Below are 17293 nucleotides of genomic sequence, written 5' to 3'. Positions count from 1 at the left end.
GAGAAGGAAATTCCAAATTTGATTATAACTACCTAATTCATCAATCACCACAAGTCTTCTTTTAATTCTTACATTTAATCAAATCGAAACATGCAATGGAATATCACTACTAACTAGTAGTAATTGTGAGCATCACCGTGTGAATACAAGAGATTTATTTAGCACGAGGACGATTGATGATGCCTTGCCGTTGCCGGTGGGCCATTGACCCCACCTCCCTCGTTCGAGCCTTTATTTATAAAGTCTCAGTGGTCCAATAATAAAATAAAGAGCGGAAAGAAAGGGCAAAAGTGCCAACTGAAGTCTGTCGGATAAGGCAATAGAGTACTACTACTTGAGTAGACCCGTACCCGGTCTACGGCCCCATCCGTAGACCCTATGGCCCAGAATTTGCTGCGTCTGTATCAACTAGTTAGTTCTCTTGTTTTTATTTGTCCGGTGTTCGTATCTTGAGCTCAACTCTGCTTTCTCCTCACAAAACAAACCAAAAGAGACCACTCAATCAATAATGATGACGTCCCTTCACAGACAAAAGCTTCCGTTAGCTCTTCCGGAGTCTTGAGTGGAAAGATGCAGAGTCTATTCTTGAGACGTAGTAATAATAAATTATGTCTCATCATGGGCCGTTCATTGCTCCTAATCCGAAGTCTGTTGCAGTCTTTTTCACTACTTTAGTCGCGAAAAAACGTGTTCTTCCTGGACTGTCTTCACCGGCGGCTACTGTGCTCATTATGCTTTTTCTTGACTCTTTTCTTTTGAGCCTACCCTGCCCATGCTCCAAGCAAATGGCCTCTTCTATTCCAACTCACAAAATCACACGGCAGATTCTTTCCACTCTTCTGGAGCTGGGCACAAGATGATTTGTCCAAGGAAGGAAAACCAAATTTCAACGACCGGGCTTCATTTGCTTTGAGAAATTAAGAGCTTTATTATTTATTTATTATTATTCTGAATTTCTGATACGAATATTGGCTCCGGCGACGAGTTTTGAACGGATTCATACAACATTTTCTTTAAGATTTTTGGTTGATATTACTTGGGAACAAATTAAAAGAAAAAATCGGGAATTAAGCATCAGAGGACCTCACTCATCTCTTTCACGGACTTTGGTGAAGGAAGCCAAAAGAAGGATTTCTGAGTATTGAATTCCGATGGATCGTGTGGTGAATTGGGGTCCGCTAGTGGGGTCGTACACCTAACTTACCCAAGTTTTTGCTGTTGTATAATAATCTCCATTTATTATTATTATTATTTTTTTTTTTTGGGTAAAATTGTGGGGACGAAGCTTGTGACGGAACGGAAGTCGGTGGGTTGGGTAAAGCCTTCCAGTGTTGGACCATCATGCTTCCCAACTAACTCACCGCTCTTGGTCTCATGGATTGGTGATCAAACTTCTGCGACCACCGGTCCTTGCATTTTCATATTTATATGGGTTAATCACAATTTATTCCCTATAATTTTGTGTTACTTTTAACCTCTCGAGACACAAAAATACTCATCTACTGTGCTGATTTTTTTTACTATTCTTTTCTCTTTTCCAATTTATTTATTTTTCAAAATGCTATTTTTAAGCAAATAAAAAGTTTCTCTAACTAAAAATTTAGGTTGCCCATTCTCTGATCCACAAAATTGGAAAAACTATATATATATATATATATATAATCAGTTAATTACTAATCAGTTTCATCTATTCTCTAATTTAAGAAATTAAGAAAATATTCATATCCAATTTCTTTATAATTAGACAATTCAAAGTCAATAACCCAATTTTTACAATCGCTCATTATATGTTGGTTATTTGGACATTTTTTGTTCCTTTTGTCTTCTAATGGATTTTTGCTTATTAGGAATTTTTTCTGTGCAACTTTTTTCAAAATAATCAATTGGAAGTGTATTTTCTTTCACCATAGAATGTATTAGAAAATGTTTAATCTCTAACGCTCCAATAATGCTTAATTTCATATTTTCTTAATTGCATTAATAGATTTATTATTCTTGTTCCAAAGTTGATTTCTAGTCAAACTTGATTCTTCTTTCTCTGTTGTCTATTCCTGTCTCTTTCTCTTTCCCACCTCTCCATCCAATTAATATATTATTTCAATCCTTCATCCCCAGATCTATTATTTTCAGGGCTTTTGTTTGATTTAGACCCGTTTGTCAAGTGAATTTTTTGAGCATTTATAAAAAAAAATTTTGAAGTGTAAATTTTTGAATATTTTAAAGTTTATCGTTTAAAAAGTTTGAGAAATTTTTTGATGTTACTATAATTAAAATTGTTAAAAAACTTGTAGCAAACAAACTTGGCCAAAACCTTACTTGCCAAACAAGGCTTATGTTCGCTACGATATTAACCAATCTTTTCTAATATCTTCTCGGGATGTTTAAAAAACAAATGAGTGAGCTTTTGGCTGTTTCTTAATTTCAATTTCTCTGTTGAACAATTAAAAGCAGTTTCTTATTTTCAATTTTTTATTGCACCACATTTAACACATATTAGAAAATGATTCAAACAAAGATCAAGACAGAAATATCCATTAGCAAAGTAAGTCTCCCAGCAATAAAACATATAACTTGAACTAAAATATGGTATAGGATATAAGCTCCCTAAAAGGGTAAATATCTGGAAGAACTAACCTCTTTTTACAGCCTGTCCTACACTTCTGCATATTAAAATTCTACACTTTCTGGGATTACAGAAGGGTCTAGAAACTGTTGATGCCACGATGGGTGATTCATTGGTTCCATGCTATCTTTTCAACAGCAGCACATCGCACTTCATCGACGCTTGTACAAACATGGCTTCAGTCCAGGCCATTTGATTTCATTTACGTTTAGCTTTTCGTCTTCCTGCAATAAAATGAAAAAAACAAAAAATCATATATTGCCATCTCTTCATAGCGTTTCTTCACATGCACATCCAGAGGATACGTAATGACAAACATTGCAGACCTTTTTCTTGAAGTATAGCAGTATAAACATTTTGTTGGAGAAGTCCTGCAAGACACCAGATATTCTTAGTTACTCGCATCAGAGATCACATTGTACAAAAATAGTACTCCTACAAACCTTTGACAAGGCGGTGAATCCCAGTTGGCATATTGCTTTTGAAAATTTGTTTGGATCTGCTCCGCCGGTACTGGGGTCAAACCTGCTCTTCACTTCTGCTATCAAAAGCCACCCACTGAAGAAAAATCAAGATCACCCATATTATTAACTAAATGTAAACAAAATCAGGCATTCCAAAACTTGAAAGAAAAGAGACAGTGTTGCATGTATACCGCGGCTTAAGAACTCTGTGTGCTTCCTGAATAAAACTTGAGTAGTTAGTTCCCATCAAAGAGAGACAAAATACTGCAACATCAACGGATGAAGAATCAAGGGGAGTCTGCAAGAATACAACAAATTAGAAAACAAGCTCCCTCAATGTTTTATAATCTAAAGACTGTTTTGAGAGAATGATCTGTAATTCTAACTAGACCCTAATGTAACTCCAAATTATCAGGTAAGCACCAGAACCACTCTTAGGATTTTGAGCGAAACCCACATTCGACATATCACAAGCAATCACTGATGAGTCCTTGGAAATGAGATCAAGGGAGAAGACTTTATTCTTAACATTTCTTGCAAGACATGCATCCCCTGGAATAAAAAAAAGTTTTGTTTATCATCAAAAATAAACAAATTGAAGAACTTTGACAGTTTATCATGATTACTAGTATAATCCAGTTATATTCTTACCACAGCCAAAATCAGCAACGATTAAAGATGGGCTGTGATCCTTTAACCACTTTGTGATTACATTAACTGGCTGTTCAGGCCAATGTGACATTTGTTCTTGATATCCTGCATGATACTGGCCGTGTAATCAAGCCTAAGTTAAGCTGCAGAAAATCAAAATATGCAATAAAACAACTACTTTCAATAACATCCCATCTGATGCGCCTTTATGCAGGTGAAGAAAACATCATAGATCAACCAAAATAGTGTAAAAAACAAAAAAAAAAAAAAATCCCAGAAGAAAGAAAACCATTGTAGATGAGTAAAGTGATCTACAACAAAAATGATGCTGAAGATATACCAAAAAGCATGCCTGACTACTAAATTAGTAATATCTAATTAAATTGAGAGGAGACTGCCGTGAAGTTAGAGGTGCATCAAAATTGTGAACTGAAAAACCAACATAAAATGATTATACAGTAGGTTATACAAGAGCATATGCAAGCAAAGACATGGGAATCCTACAAAATAGTTGAAATAGGGAACATGTCTTACCATATTGAACAATGCCGGATCTTCTTTGAAATAGTTGAATGCCTCCTGTCCACTGGAATTCAAAAGGGAAAAAAAAAAGCCAAAATTGCACACGAGTTAATGCATGATATAGATTAAGATAATAATATGGAGACAGAAATTGAAAACGAAAAATGAAATAAGCTGATAAATTCTGGTACATGTAGATTTTTTTAAAAGCATCACCGAATCAAAAGGCAACAAAATTTGCAAAAGCAGGGATCAAAATAGGGAGTAGTACTAAAGAGACGAATGTTTACTCTTGAAAAAAAGGACAATCAACAGAAAATTAAGAGCACCAAAACTAATTATAGAACTTAAATTGACTATTTTTCCTGTTTGAACCTGCAATTTCCTTTTTCTTTTCTTTTTTTCCCCCCTTTTTTGCATATTCAACAACTATGTCCACGAATGAAAAGCGGCAGCAGCAGGAGCCAGAAGTGGAGCTTACGTGCAAGTGTAGAGTTTCTCATTAATCATGCGAAAGTGTCCTCCTGATAACTTCGCTTTCATCTGCAGCCACAACCATAACTCCCATTATATCCATACATCTGTTTTTTTTGCCTGACATATTATATTTCCCTCTTCCTCCCCACCCCCCGAACGATTCAGAGAGAGAAATCCAAGGAGATACCTTGTCGAGGAACGAAGACGAGGCGATTCTTGCTTTGGAATTGCACTTAACAACAGCAGCAGCTGGAGAAGACCGATTCTTAGTATTAGCGTTAAGGGTCTGCTCGAGAGAAGGAGGAGGAGAATCGCCGGCCACCTGCTGCTTTCGGCGGTGACGCTTCCCCCTCTTCCGTTTTCGGCTCCGTTGCTGTTGGTTTATTATTCCTCGCCGTTCGTCCTCCGTCATCTCTTCCTTCCTAGTCTCTCCCTCCTAGCCAGTGTAAAGTGAAGAAGGGCACAGCATGGTAGTACAGCAGGACACCTTTACCATGGGGATTGGACCTTTATATGGGCCGGACCCATCCGAGACGAGTTATATGAGGCCCATATCAAACAGAAACTTTCATTTCCCCGCCTTGAAGGCCCTGTTGGATATTGATTGGGCTCCTATCTTATCTAACATGTTAGCCCAATGAGCGAGTTACATGTGTTTTGTAAGGGGCTAGTGGGTATACAGACCCAACTAGATCAAGGAAGTGCTCTGGCACAACCCTTAGATTTTTTTCGCTGCAGGTGAAATTTGAACCCTCATCTATAGCCCAAGGAGGGACTTAAACCCCTCCCTGGTGGCCACTGAGCCATTGGCCTAGTGGTTTGAATCCTGCAGCTGCTAGTGTGAGAATTATGTTGGTGTAAAACATCCCTGTAAATGACTTTAGGAAGCATGTCCCAATGTGAGGTGGTGATCAAAATCCATATCCATGACACCCAAACTTTAATTACCAAAAAAACACAAACTAGAACCAAGTTCAACGGGTAGAAACATTATTGCAAGGACTCTCAAAGTTTCAATCTCCCCCTTTTTCCATTTGCCCATTTAAGATTTATAATTTTTCTTAAATAAAATAAAATTACATAAATCGAGGATTTAAATGAATGATAAAAATTTACCCTTTATAATAAGAGTTTCTGTTTTTCACTCAAAACACAAACAGGGCCTTAGTTACAAGTTCAACATCGTCTCATTGTAGACCCTTAAAAGAAAGAGCCAAAACACCCAATAACCCAGCTGATTACCCATTGTCCTTTTTTTCTGTTTGGGGGTCTAATGGAGGGTGCAGGGTGCTAATCTAGCTGATCACCCGTTGTCACTTGAGGTTCCAATTGTAGCGTCTGCAGTGGAGAATTTTAGGTCCTGTGATCCCATCAGTACTCATATAATCAGCTCTTAATCTTTATTGATAAGGTTAAACTCATAGCTCCTTGAATTGCGAGAATTCCACATTTCATGTTGATCGAGGAGACATGATAAAATAACAGCAGAGAGAAACTTCCCAGAGTTATTTCATGGATAAAATGGCATTTACTCCGACACCACCAGATAGAAACCCCCCCCAAAAAAAAAAGAAAAAGAAAAAAAAGCAGCAATGTGCCTTGGATCTTATCATAATGCTCATACCGAGGCAGAGGCCAAAACGCACACAAGAGTAGAGCCATGAAGTCCTTCACTTCTAAGGCATGCAAAAAGTAAATGAGCAGCAGCTCCCCTCGAATTTCTCCTTTATAAAACCCCAGCAGTACCTTGCATTGTGTCCGTCCCACCACGTCATAGCAGACACAGTCTCCCCTCCTCCTTTTACCAGCTAAATTCCAATCCTAATCTCAATTTTCTTTCGAAGAAGATGCCGACCGCAGTTGATGAGGTTACTGCAAAGACTGAGATGGTTGAAATTGAACCAAACACCGGCCTTGCTCTGAAGACAGCAACGAATGAGGAGAAAGCAAATGATGAGCCGGAGGCCAAAATTTCCACCGGTGAGGCACCGAAACCGAAAGACATGCAGCAGAAAAACGAACCCGGAGATCCAGACGACGCAAAGGGCCAGACAGTTGGGGAAGAGAAGGAGCCCGAATGCCACAAAGAGCAAGAAGCGGACGTGCCAGTTGAAGTTGAACCAAAGACGGGCGTTTCTTTTCCAGTTAAGTTGAACGATGGGAAGCAATTGGAAGCTGTTGGTTTGAGGAAGAAGAGCATGCTTGGCTTGGGAATCAAAATTTATGCATTTGGTATCATTCTCAAAACTTTGCTTTTTCTTCTGAAAATTTGCAGCGCATGGTCGGTGACGGTCCTAATATTGCTCATCTCATGTTGGGTAATCGATGTTTAGAGTAGGTCAAGAAAGTCCAAATATTTTGCTTGGTACAACCAAATTTGTATGGATCGATGAATAACTCATGCCTCACCACTCGCAGGAATATATGCGGACAATGACGAACTGAAAGCTCTTGTTAGGGACAAAATTGGAAAAGCACCTGCCAAGCCGACCAAGGAAATGTACCACATGGTTATTGATAGTGATGTCGGAACGATTGTGCGCTTGGTCATAGTCTTCTCAAGCCTTACCATGAGCATGGTGCGTAAAAATTTCGATGAAGGTCTAGGAGCTGCAATCAAGAAACTCACCGGCGGAAAGAAAGAAGAGCTGACAAAGATGTACTCTCAACTCTGCCCATACCATCATTATCCTCCTCCTCTCTCTTGTTTTTTTTTTTTTTTTGGCCCTGTGTTCTCTTTCATTGTTTCGAAACTTGAATTTCTCTCCCACAACTTTAGGAGGCTGTCCCTCAAAACTACTTCAGAATCTAATTCTAAACCTCTTGCATCTTCTTCTAATTGAAGGATCATGGGTGAAGCATCAGATGATATCAAGCTCATACCTGGTTCGGAAATTGAGATCTCCAGGCTTCCAGGTTACATCCTACAAACAAAAGGTAAGAACTACAAACCGTTGCAGTTTTCCAGCTTCATATACTGCTCATCCAAGAACTAATTTGGCTGAAAACTTCATTTTGGTGAATGCAGTGATGGGCGAGGTTGTCAGCAACGTTCAAAGTGAGCTCCTCTGCAGGGCTTACATGTACCTGTACCTGGGAGATGATCCTTTTGACAAAGAAGCCAAGGACAAGTTTGGAAGCTCGTTGCTCCATCTCTTCTAAAGATGACTTTCAGCACTTTCAAGGTTCTTGAGCAATAAAACCTGTTCCTTTCTAGTGTCTGAATAAATTTACAAATAAGAGGCAGCGCGAGAAAGATGATGGTTATTGTTACTGTTTAAGAGCTGCTTTGTATCAATTATAACTCAAAAGCAGCCATTTCTTTCTTTACCTTCCCCCTGAATGGAGTCATAAATGTGCATGATTAATTGTATGCACATTTTAAGAAGCGCTTACATAAACAGTTATGCACATCAGTAATCCATTAAAATAGTATAAAAGTAGCAAAGAGACATTCCTGGCAAATAGACAGGACGAGCATGTTCGGTTGATCCAGTTACATACAACAGCAACGTACCATTCCTCCCAATTATAAAATTCATGATGAGGAAGGCGTTGAACCACCTGTGACTGGAATTGTATTTTCAGTCTATGACAAGCAGCACTCTGCTTGATGTGACTCCTTCACTCTATGGATCCGACAAAAGAAACAGTTGTTTGCAATCAAGCAAAGCCAACGCATATGGCATATAAAAAATCAGTACATGTCCTAGGCGAACCTCAGGAGAAATCATGGATATAATCAGCTGAAACCATGTAAGACTTTTCGAGGATCAAGCTGTCCACTGCAATAACTAGAGGACACAGCTGACAGCTCTTGACGTCCCTTCCATTCTTCCAAGGGCTTCAAGGTAACAGGAGTTTCTATAGCAGCAGAATCTACACACAACATAATTTTGAAATCCTCATCGCCCATATCTGGTAGAGCCTTCGCTTTTTTGTCCCAAGGGTTCCAAACAGCTGCAGCCAACCAGCAACATTATAAGCTAATTTCTCTGAAACACTTAAAATCATACCAAGATAGGAGATAAACTCTCCAACAACAATATAAACCTGAATCTCCCATGCCTTCTTTACGTAGCACAAAAGTTCTCTTCTTCTCATGGTCAATTATGGCAATTTTTGTAGGCGTGCTAAGATAAACGCGGTCAATCTGTGATGAAGGCACAACCTAAGCTTGTAATGGAATGATAATCTGAGAGCAGGCATTATTTAGATATACAAGTATCTAGAGCTATATACCTATACCAAGTATTAATTTTCAGATCCAACTAAGTTTGTATCTAAAAACAAAACATCTAAAACTAATGTCAAAAGTTGATCATGACCAAACTCCTATCCCTCACCTCAAAATCAAGGTATAATGCCTAGGGCTGCAACTTTGGAACATCAAACCACTTACCTCACCATCAAAAGTAATTGCATCAGCCTGCTCCGTATACCTCTGTCTCTGCATCAAATTGTCGAAGTAGTCAAGCGTCTCCAAGCCCTCAATGCGCACTTCACTGCAAATCAAACTGCATCATGCAACCTATCTGAAAACGATAGTAATGTTTCTTGCAAACTTAGCTACCATGCAGGAAAATCAAGAGATCATTCATTAAAACATGAGCAAGGATGACATGAGTTTCAGAATTTGAGTCAACTGATGAAAGAGGACTACAGCATCGACTGTCAATATGCAAATAATAAGCAAAAGGAAAAACTACTGATTTACCAAAGCAAACCTGATATCAGACACAGAGAAGTAGTTGCGCAGAGCAAATGTGAATGAGAAGGCCTTATTATCAGTATTTCTCACACGAGGGATCAGAGTGAGTTTTCCAGCACTGAGAGAAATCCGCAGCCGCAACTCAAATCTACAAAAGTAAAGAGTTCAAACAACAGACAAAAATTCTTGCCACTACAATAACAACATGAAAACACTCCGTCTTCCACATCTTACCTGTGGGGCCAAGCTTTTAGGTCATCTTCTGTACATCTCAGAATGAGATCCACCGTTGACTGATTATTAGCTGGAGACAGAGGCGAAGGAGAGGGGTCCAGTGACCATAATCTGTTCCTTGCAAAACCATGACGCTCCAGCGGACCAAAATTTGCAAACTACAAGATCCATTTTAAGAATTAAGCAGGCAGAAGCCCAAGGGGCACTTGAGCTAAGATGCCGTGAAAACTTCATTAGCTTCTAACCTGAGGGAAGTAGATGGGTATTCCACCCCTAACGGCTTTAGATGGTTTCCAAAGAGCCTAAAGAATAGAGGGGATCCATTTCAATATAATAGGCAAAAAATACTCCAAAATTGCCTGTCTTTGGAAGCAAATAAGTAGGGCAATTAGAGGTTCCACAAAATTATTTTCTTCCAACAGAGGCAGATTATATTGTATGTGACAGGTTTAATGTCACACTCAGGAGGATCATTTGTGTTCAAAGAAACCCACAAGGAAAATCACATTCTAGCTACAGAGATGCATGCCGAACAGTGCTTTAATGGTTAGTAAAGATGTGCTATAGCTGTTTGGCATGAGAACTTGACCTTTTTGGTTACGAATAGAAGTTCTTCCCTTCTTTCATTCTTCCATGACACAACCTGCCCACCATAGAGAAGCACCTGAAACAAAACACATATACGTTAAATTAGGTGATAGAAACTGCAAAAACCACGAATTTATTTCCATGAAAACGGGTCTCCTAACCTAACACTCAGCAGTACAACTAAATAAGGAGGTCTTACGTGCATGTCATGTCAGTCAATGCATATACCCTGAGAAAATATGTTTGGTGAGTGCTGAAATAGGGGATAGGGTAACTTTGTAAATGCTGAAACAGGAGACGCGGTTAAGTGGAATTGAGTATTTGTGAGGGAGTTACACCTAGAGAAGGAGAGTCAAGCTCTCGAGCTCCCAGATTACGCTAGAAGATATCAGAGCAACCACAAACAGCTTCGGATGCCGAACTAATGCAAACACAAAAGAGTTTTCGCGGTTTTAGATACTCCCAGTGCCGACAACGGACCAATTTTTTCCTAGAGTAAAATTTTATCGTGGTTCGAAATCCAACTAGAACACCGGGCCACAATTTTCATCGTAATCCCTTGATTCCTAAAATGAGGAGGATATTAAAAGGAGTAAAAGAGGTTTTTTGTGAAGGGGGCGGGGGAGGAAGTAAAAGAATGAGGCAAAGGACGGAAACCTCGGCAGTGGATCCGGTAGGTTCAGACAGTATAACTCGGGGTGATCCATCGGCATCGTTAATCATGTTGACCGGCATCGTTTCGGAATGGAATTTAGCTCTGAAATTTTACTCAGAAACTTTCCTCCGGAGTCCCTCCCAGCCAGCCAGCTGCTACACCGCACGAGAAATGAATTTGATAACAAACAGAAATAACCAGGTACCAACAACACAAAGCATGTATTAGTAGAAATATGAAAGATTCAAAACCTCATAGAATTCAATTCATGCCAGAAACAAAACCCGACTCACATAATTGAGACCTTGTGCCAACAACATAGGGAATTATCAATAAATAAATTCATAGATACGGACTGATTAAAATCAATGAAAATGAGCTTACATTTTGGTCGATAGTTTCAATTTTTAAAACACCCAAAGAAACAAAAATTACTTATGTCGGGAATCGGCCGCGAATTATAGGAAGAAATTAGGACACCAGGCACCAACTGTCCAATCACATCCACATGTATTTCATGCTCCGTAGAAAAAGTACTACTATAAAGTACAAAATGGTTCTCCGGTGTGCGTCTATCTTTGTGATACGTATAGATACCTCTCTACCTGCCTATCTCGAGAGACAGGAAGGAAGGAGCGAAAATTAGAGAGATAATGCCCTGCTGCTAAGCAGTGTCAGAGAGTAAATAGTAGCGTACGACCGTCGTTTTTTTTTTTTTTGTGTGGTGTACAGTAACACTAGTAATTTGTAAATTATTCATTTATTAGTATTCCTTTTGTTTCACTTTAATAGTTTCATTTTTTATCTGTCTTGAATTATAGTTCATTTTAACTTGTAATTTTTTTAGGATAAAAACAAAAAAAACCTCTATGGTATATCTAATATAAAAAAAAGTCTTCAATGATTTCAAAACATACAAAACGACGTTTTGAACTAAATTGTAAACTAATAGAATTCGTTAAATTTAACGGAATCCGTTAAACTTAATGGTAAATTTAACGGAATCCAGTAAATTTAACAGTCGAGACCATCATTTTCGTTAATTTTAACAAATTCTGTTAGTTTACAATTTAGTTCAAAACATGAAGTGTCGTTTTGTATGTTTTGAAACCACGGAAGGCTCTTTTGTGTATTAGGTATACCACATGAGATTTTTTTGTTTTTAATCCCTTTTTTTTAAATGCCGCTCTTATTTAATGTATGTCATTATTGAGTATAGTCCAACTTATTTAATGTAAAGTTAATTAGTCTTACTAATATAAGGATATTTCAGGAAGAGAGTATGTTAAATTTGCTCTTCTAACAAACTTGACTAACATTTTTCAAATTGTATGAAAAGAAAAAAAAATTAAACCTATCAAAGTGAGATGAAAGAAATAATGCATTTGTTTGAAAATGGGAAATTTGGAGAATAATAGGAATTTGGGGGGATGGTGACATATTACTGGCTTGCGATGCAGCTGTAGTTCAGTGGTAGTCCGTAGTAGAGTGTTAGTGCTGGTGTAGGCGTAGAGTGGCGTATTGCGGTGGTGGGTTGGCGTTTCTTTCTTCTTAGAGGTAGCACTTGGTCCAAAGCTATTTGGAACCTTGCCATCCAAAGCTATTTGGTGGGATGCCTTTGGTCAACCGTGCCATCCATCAGAACAACCGACTACGTGTTTCGATAACAGATTATTTAGAATAATATTATAATATTTTTTTGATTTGATATATACAAAATATAAATATAATTAAAAATATAAACAAATAAATTTTTCTAAATAATCAAACAATCCGACACGTGCTACTACTTTTGTACAGTAAACCAAAAAAAAAAAAAGGAAGTGTAAAATTTTGCCCCAGATAAAAAGCGTATACAATTTGAATAATACATGGATAATTTTTGAAGTTCTTATAATGGGCTGGTGGTCTCAAAGTTGTGTCCAAAATTTTTTTTTATCCTCACATTTCACTACTTAAAAAAATGTAAGGTTAAAAACCCAAAAAAAAAAAAAAATTAATTTTGGGCACGACTCCTTTTTTTTTTTTTTTTACCAACAGATAGTTTTTTTATTGTACTCTTATTTCTACTCTATACCAAAGGGAAAGGAATAGGTCCAAATGAGCCAATGAAGATTTCGAAAAGAACTAAAATATCACCGGATCAAACATGTATTTTTACAACTGCCCAGTAAAATTTTCAGAAAATCTCGAAGACGAATGCAAATTAAGAAATCAAATCACTTCACCTGCACCCAAAAATAGCCTTGTGGTTGGTTGATTTTGGGCATGACTTTACATTTCACTATTTTATCTACCAAAAAGAAAAAAAAAAACCCTTACATTTCACTATTTGGATCGGTTCATTCAAAAATTAATTACGCGTGTAGAAAGCCCCGGGGAGGGGGCGGCTCGAGTGATGTCGGAGGCTGGCAAACCAAACAAGTGCACGCATTCTGAAATGTCTGCGCGTTAGCATTCTATGAGAACTTGGCAAACACTGCTCCGCCTCTTTCAATCATGTAAAGATGGCAAATCGCTAGCCTCATTGCACTCCATCGTCCTAAAAACCGGTCTGATTTCCGATGTCTTCTGGGCGGCAAAACTCAACCATCTTTACCGCCTTTACGTGCCTCTCACCACAGTTCGCAGACTGTTTGACGAAACGCCCCAGCGAACTACGTACACCTGGAACTCCATGCTCAATTGCTACTGTGCGGACAAACAATATCAGGAAACGCTATCCCTCTTTTTCCACATGTTGTCCTTCGAAAAGCCTGACTACTTTACTGTGGCCATTGCACTAAAGGCATGTTCCGCCTTGAGAGCTCTTGATTTTGGAAAAAAGATTCATGGCTTCATAAAGAAGAACGAGTCTATTGACTCTAACTTATTCGTTGGATCTAGGCTTATTGAGTTCTATTCAAAATGTGGAAATCTCGATGACGCTTCACATGTTTTAGGGGACTATGATATCCCTGATGTTGTTTTGTGGACTACACTGGTTACTGGGTATCAGCAGAATGGCGAACCTGACGAGGCATTGGACACTTTTTCTAGAATGGTTATGGTGGGAGGTCTTACTCCGGACCCAATTGTGCTTGTTAGTGTTGTTACCGCATGTGCTCAATTGTTGGACTTGAATGCTGGGAAAAGTGTACATGGCTTTATGATTAGGAAGAAATTTGGAGGCTTGTCTCTGCTCAATGCTCTGTTGCATTTTTATGCAAAGTCCGGATCTGTTAAAGCTGGAGCTAATTTGTTTTCAGTAATGGAAGAGAAGGATGTGATTTCATGGGGTTCTATGATTTCGTGTTATGCTTATAATGGATATGCACGTCACGCTTTAGAACTTTTTGATGAGATGATGGTTAGAGGCGTTGAACCTAATTCAGTTGTTGTCATTAGCGCTTTGCAAGCTTGTGAAGCTGCTCATGACGTGGAGCTGGGCAAGAAGTTACATAAACTTGCTGTGCACCAAGGGTTTGAGTTGGATGTCATGGTGGCTACAGCTCTAATCGATATGTACATGAGTTGCGCTTCCCCCGATGATGCTGTTGAGCTGTTTGGAAGGATGGTTGAAAAGGATGCTTTTTCTTGGTCTGCTATCTTATGTGGGTGTGTGCAAAATGGGCTTGCCTGTCAGTCAATGGGACTGTTCAAGGACATGCTTTGTACTCAAATCCAACCAGATGCTGTTATCATGGTGAAAATTCTCACAGCTTGTGCAGAATTAGGAATTCTTCAACAAGCTTGTTGTCTACATGGATACTTGATCAGAGGTGGCTTTGACAACAGCACTTTTGTTGGGGCTTCGCTCGTCGAAGCATATGCAAAATGCGGTAGCTTGGGTGATGCTATCAAGGTTTTTGAAAGGATGAAAGAAAAAGATGTTGTTATTTGGAGCTCTATGTTTGCTGGTTATGGATTTCATGGGCAAGGGAGGGAATTATTAGAATTGTTTTATGAGATGATTAATAGTTCAACAGTTAGCCCAAACAATGTGACTTTTCTTTCAATTTTATCCGCATGTAGTCATGCAGGTCTAGTTGAAGAAGCAACTAAGTTATTTAACATGATGATCAATGACTACCAATTGATACCTGAATCGAAGCATTATGGGATAATGGTTGATCTGCTTGGCCGGAATGGAGATTTGAACCATGCCATGGACATTATCAACCAAATGCCCTTACCAGTCCATCCTGATGTATGGGGGGCTTTACTTGGTGCCTCACGGATTCATCAGAACATGGAGATGGCTGAAGTTGCTGCCAGGAATGTCTTTCACTTGGACCCCAATCATGCTGGTTATTACATTCTATTATCTCATATGTATGCTGTCGATGGAAAGTGGGACAATGCAGCTAGAGTTCGAACTTTTGTGAAGGAAAAACAATTCAAGAAGGTATCAGGTCAAAGTATTATTGAACTCAGGGACGAGACCTGCAGTTTTGTAGCTAATGACAGATATCACCCAAATTCTGAACAGATTTATGATGTGGTGTCAGTGATACATACTAAAATGAGAGAAGAGGGTTACAATCCGGACTTGGATTTTCTGCAGCATGATAAGGAGGATGGTTTCATGTCCTGAAACACGGCCATTGCTAGGTGATATGTACTCTGAAACACGGCCTGGAAGAAGGGCCGAGATATGAACTTGTGCTAACAACTTTTGAGTTTAAATAGATGAACTTCTGGAAAGCCTATTTTCAAAGTGTATGACCTTTCCTTGGAAGCTGAAAATTCTTTCAGAAGCATCCACCAGATGATGCCGACTGATTGGGCGCTGGTGGCTGAAGGTATGGTCCTTCTTACTGGTTCTATTGGCGGTCACTCCAACCTGATATTACTGACGCTGACAGGTTATATGATGGAATGATATGGTTGTGCCTAAAACCTCAGGAAGTTTCGTAAACCATGCCTTGTTATACTGGAGGGTGGCATGGTCTGGTTCAAGGTAGTAGCAATGCAAGTGATATATGCCTTTGCTATTTTTCTTAGAGCAGTTTGCTCGACAGCTCTGCATTGAAAAGCAGATATTCACTTCTTTTAAGCTGCTTCATCTGCAGGCCCTCTTATAACTGAAGAAATGCCAACCTATTTGCTTGGAGGGACGTGGATTCCATTTTTTGGCCTCTGCTGCGGCCAAGGTACGATGCTTCTCATCTCTTCCTTTTTTTTTTTTAACCCCTCCAACCCTGGAATGAGGATGTCTGGCGTGGTTGGACGCTGGAGAGGCATTACTAAGCTTTGTATGTCTGCTCCTTATGCTCGTCTCCTATGATGGTTTCATATCAATTCAGCTCGCTTAGCAATTTACATTCATTCTGTAGATGTATTAAAACCATTTCCATTGTGGAGGCTAGAGCTTGTTGCAGTAAGTTGAAGCGTATTTATTCAGCAAATACTTGAATCATACTTACAGTAGAAAGTGCCCTCACAGAAGCAATACACAACTATTCCCTAACTGCACGCGACTTTGGTCGAAGCACAAATTTGTTCTTCGGAAGAGGCGTGCAAATAAAGCACCGTACCGTTAGTGGATTTCTCGGTTTGCAGCATCCCCTGGAACAAGCACAGCCACGTTAGAAGTGGCTAACATAATTTTTTTTTTGGGGGTAGAAAAGAGTAACGAGTTAATCTGTGTTGGGTTCGTGCCGGGGTCTCAAATGCCCAGGTGTTTTGCTTTACAATAATGTAAATAAATAGCTGAGTGGTGATTCAGCTGTTTTTTTTTCCTCTTGTATACAAATGGTAAATGAGGCCACATCGTCTTGATCAAATGTAAGAAGCTAATTGGACTTGATACAGCACAGCAAGATGTGATATTTTGTCTTTTAGACATGGGCATTTAATTTGTTCCAAAAAAAAAAAGGACGTAGGCATTTATTCGATGCGCATCGGGAAAGAAATCAAAACACTGCTGATATCAACAACATTTGCAATTTGGGTGCGGAGTTTGTTTATGATGGGGCCACTATTTATTCGATAAATATGCAAACCTTTTAATTGCAGTTTTCTGTTGCAATGTAGTCATTTTTTTTTTTCGGGTATATTCATCATTCTTTGGCCAAGTTCTCTGTATGCCACAGTGCGGACGTTTTTATCACGTAGGCCGGCAGACCAGGAGGAGGACTGCTTTTTGGTCAAGGAATCGAGAAAAGATTGAGCAGAGAAACATTTCCCAATCAGATTTGAGATTTCTAATACTCCTAACCAAGGCATGAGCGGCATCTTCTGTTTTAGAAACTGTGGCCGCCGCCAAAGCGAAGCTGAGATACTCCTATTGTAACTTTGCAGGAACAAAGGCTGCCGTCATTTACTATATGTTTTCCTAAGCAATTCGGGCCTCCACAACACAAGCACAGAACTTTTTCTTTTTC

At 39.0% G+C, this 17293-nt stretch overlaps 4 protein-coding genes across 8 annotated transcripts; 2 read left to right on the top strand and 2 right to left on the bottom strand.

Annotated features, from left to right (window-relative positions):
* Window positions 1-2504: 2504 nt before the first annotated feature.
* Window positions 2505-5200, bottom strand: LOC113753218 (ribosomal RNA-processing protein 8). The gene is made up of 9 exons (XM_027297320.1): window positions 4925-5200; window positions 4742-4803; window positions 4273-4324; window positions 3739-3853; window positions 3545-3639; window positions 3279-3385; window positions 3067-3181; window positions 2950-2994; window positions 2505-2847 (listed from the first exon to the last, which is right to left on the bottom strand). Exons 1-9 carry the CDS (start codon window positions 5147-5149, stop codon window positions 2776-2778), a joined length of 888 nt encoding a protein of 295 aa, XP_027153121.1. The 5' UTR covers window positions 5150-5200; the 3' UTR covers window positions 2505-2775.
* Window positions 5201-5936: 736 nt separating this feature from the next.
* LOC113752908 (fatty-acid-binding protein 1-like) lies at window positions 5937-8202 on the top strand. The gene is made up of 4 exons (XM_027296957.1): window positions 5937-6969; window positions 7156-7396; window positions 7583-7674; window positions 7766-8202. Exons 1-4 carry the CDS (start codon window positions 6585-6587, stop codon window positions 7897-7899), a joined length of 852 nt encoding a protein of 283 aa, XP_027152758.1. The 5' UTR covers window positions 5937-6584; the 3' UTR covers window positions 7900-8202.
* On the bottom strand, window positions 8151-11557 carry LOC113752907 (putative glucose-6-phosphate 1-epimerase). Of its 4 annotated transcripts, none has more exons than XM_027296954.1 (9): window positions 11310-11557; window positions 10928-11080; window positions 10272-10346; window positions 9928-9984; window positions 9683-9840; window positions 9465-9596; window positions 9140-9254; window positions 8791-8890; window positions 8151-8697 (listed from the first exon to the last, which is right to left on the bottom strand). In XM_027296954.1, the coding sequence occupies exons 2-9, from the start codon at window positions 11003-11005 to the stop codon at window positions 8480-8482; spliced, it is 933 nt and encodes a 310-aa protein (XP_027152755.1). In that variant the 5' UTR covers window positions 11006-11080; window positions 11310-11557; the 3' UTR covers window positions 8151-8479. The 4 variants fall into 4 exon arrangements, with proteins under 4 accessions (XP_027152755.1, XP_027152754.1, XP_027152757.1 ...); XM_027296953.1 differs by having other exon boundaries at window positions 10928-11077; XM_027296956.1 differs by having other exon boundaries at window positions 9140-9242; window positions 10928-11077.
* A 1829-nt stretch (window positions 11558-13386) lies between these two features.
* On the top strand, window positions 13387-16731 carry LOC113753952 (putative pentatricopeptide repeat-containing protein At3g01580). 2 transcript variants are annotated; one of them, XM_027298231.1, is made up of 4 exons: window positions 13387-15709; window positions 15773-15867; window positions 15980-16060; window positions 16244-16731. In XM_027298231.1, the coding sequence occupies exon 1, from the start codon at window positions 13387-13389 to the stop codon at window positions 15499-15501; it is 2115 nt and encodes a 704-aa protein (XP_027154032.1). In that variant the 3' UTR covers window positions 15502-15709; window positions 15773-15867; window positions 15980-16060; window positions 16244-16731. The 2 variants fall into 2 exon arrangements, with proteins under 2 accessions (XP_027154032.1, XP_027154031.1); XM_027298230.1 differs by having other exon boundaries at window positions 13387-15867.
* The last annotated feature ends 562 nt before the right edge of the window (window positions 16732-17293 follow it).

Source organism: Coffea eugenioides, chromosome 11 (genome assembly GCF_003713205.1).
Source record: "Coffea eugenioides isolate CCC68of chromosome 11, Ceug_1.0, whole genome shotgun sequence".
Classification (NCBI taxonomy): domain Eukaryota; kingdom Viridiplantae; phylum Streptophyta; class Magnoliopsida; order Gentianales; family Rubiaceae; genus Coffea; species Coffea eugenioides.
This window is presented reverse-complemented; position numbering and strand designations above follow the sequence as displayed.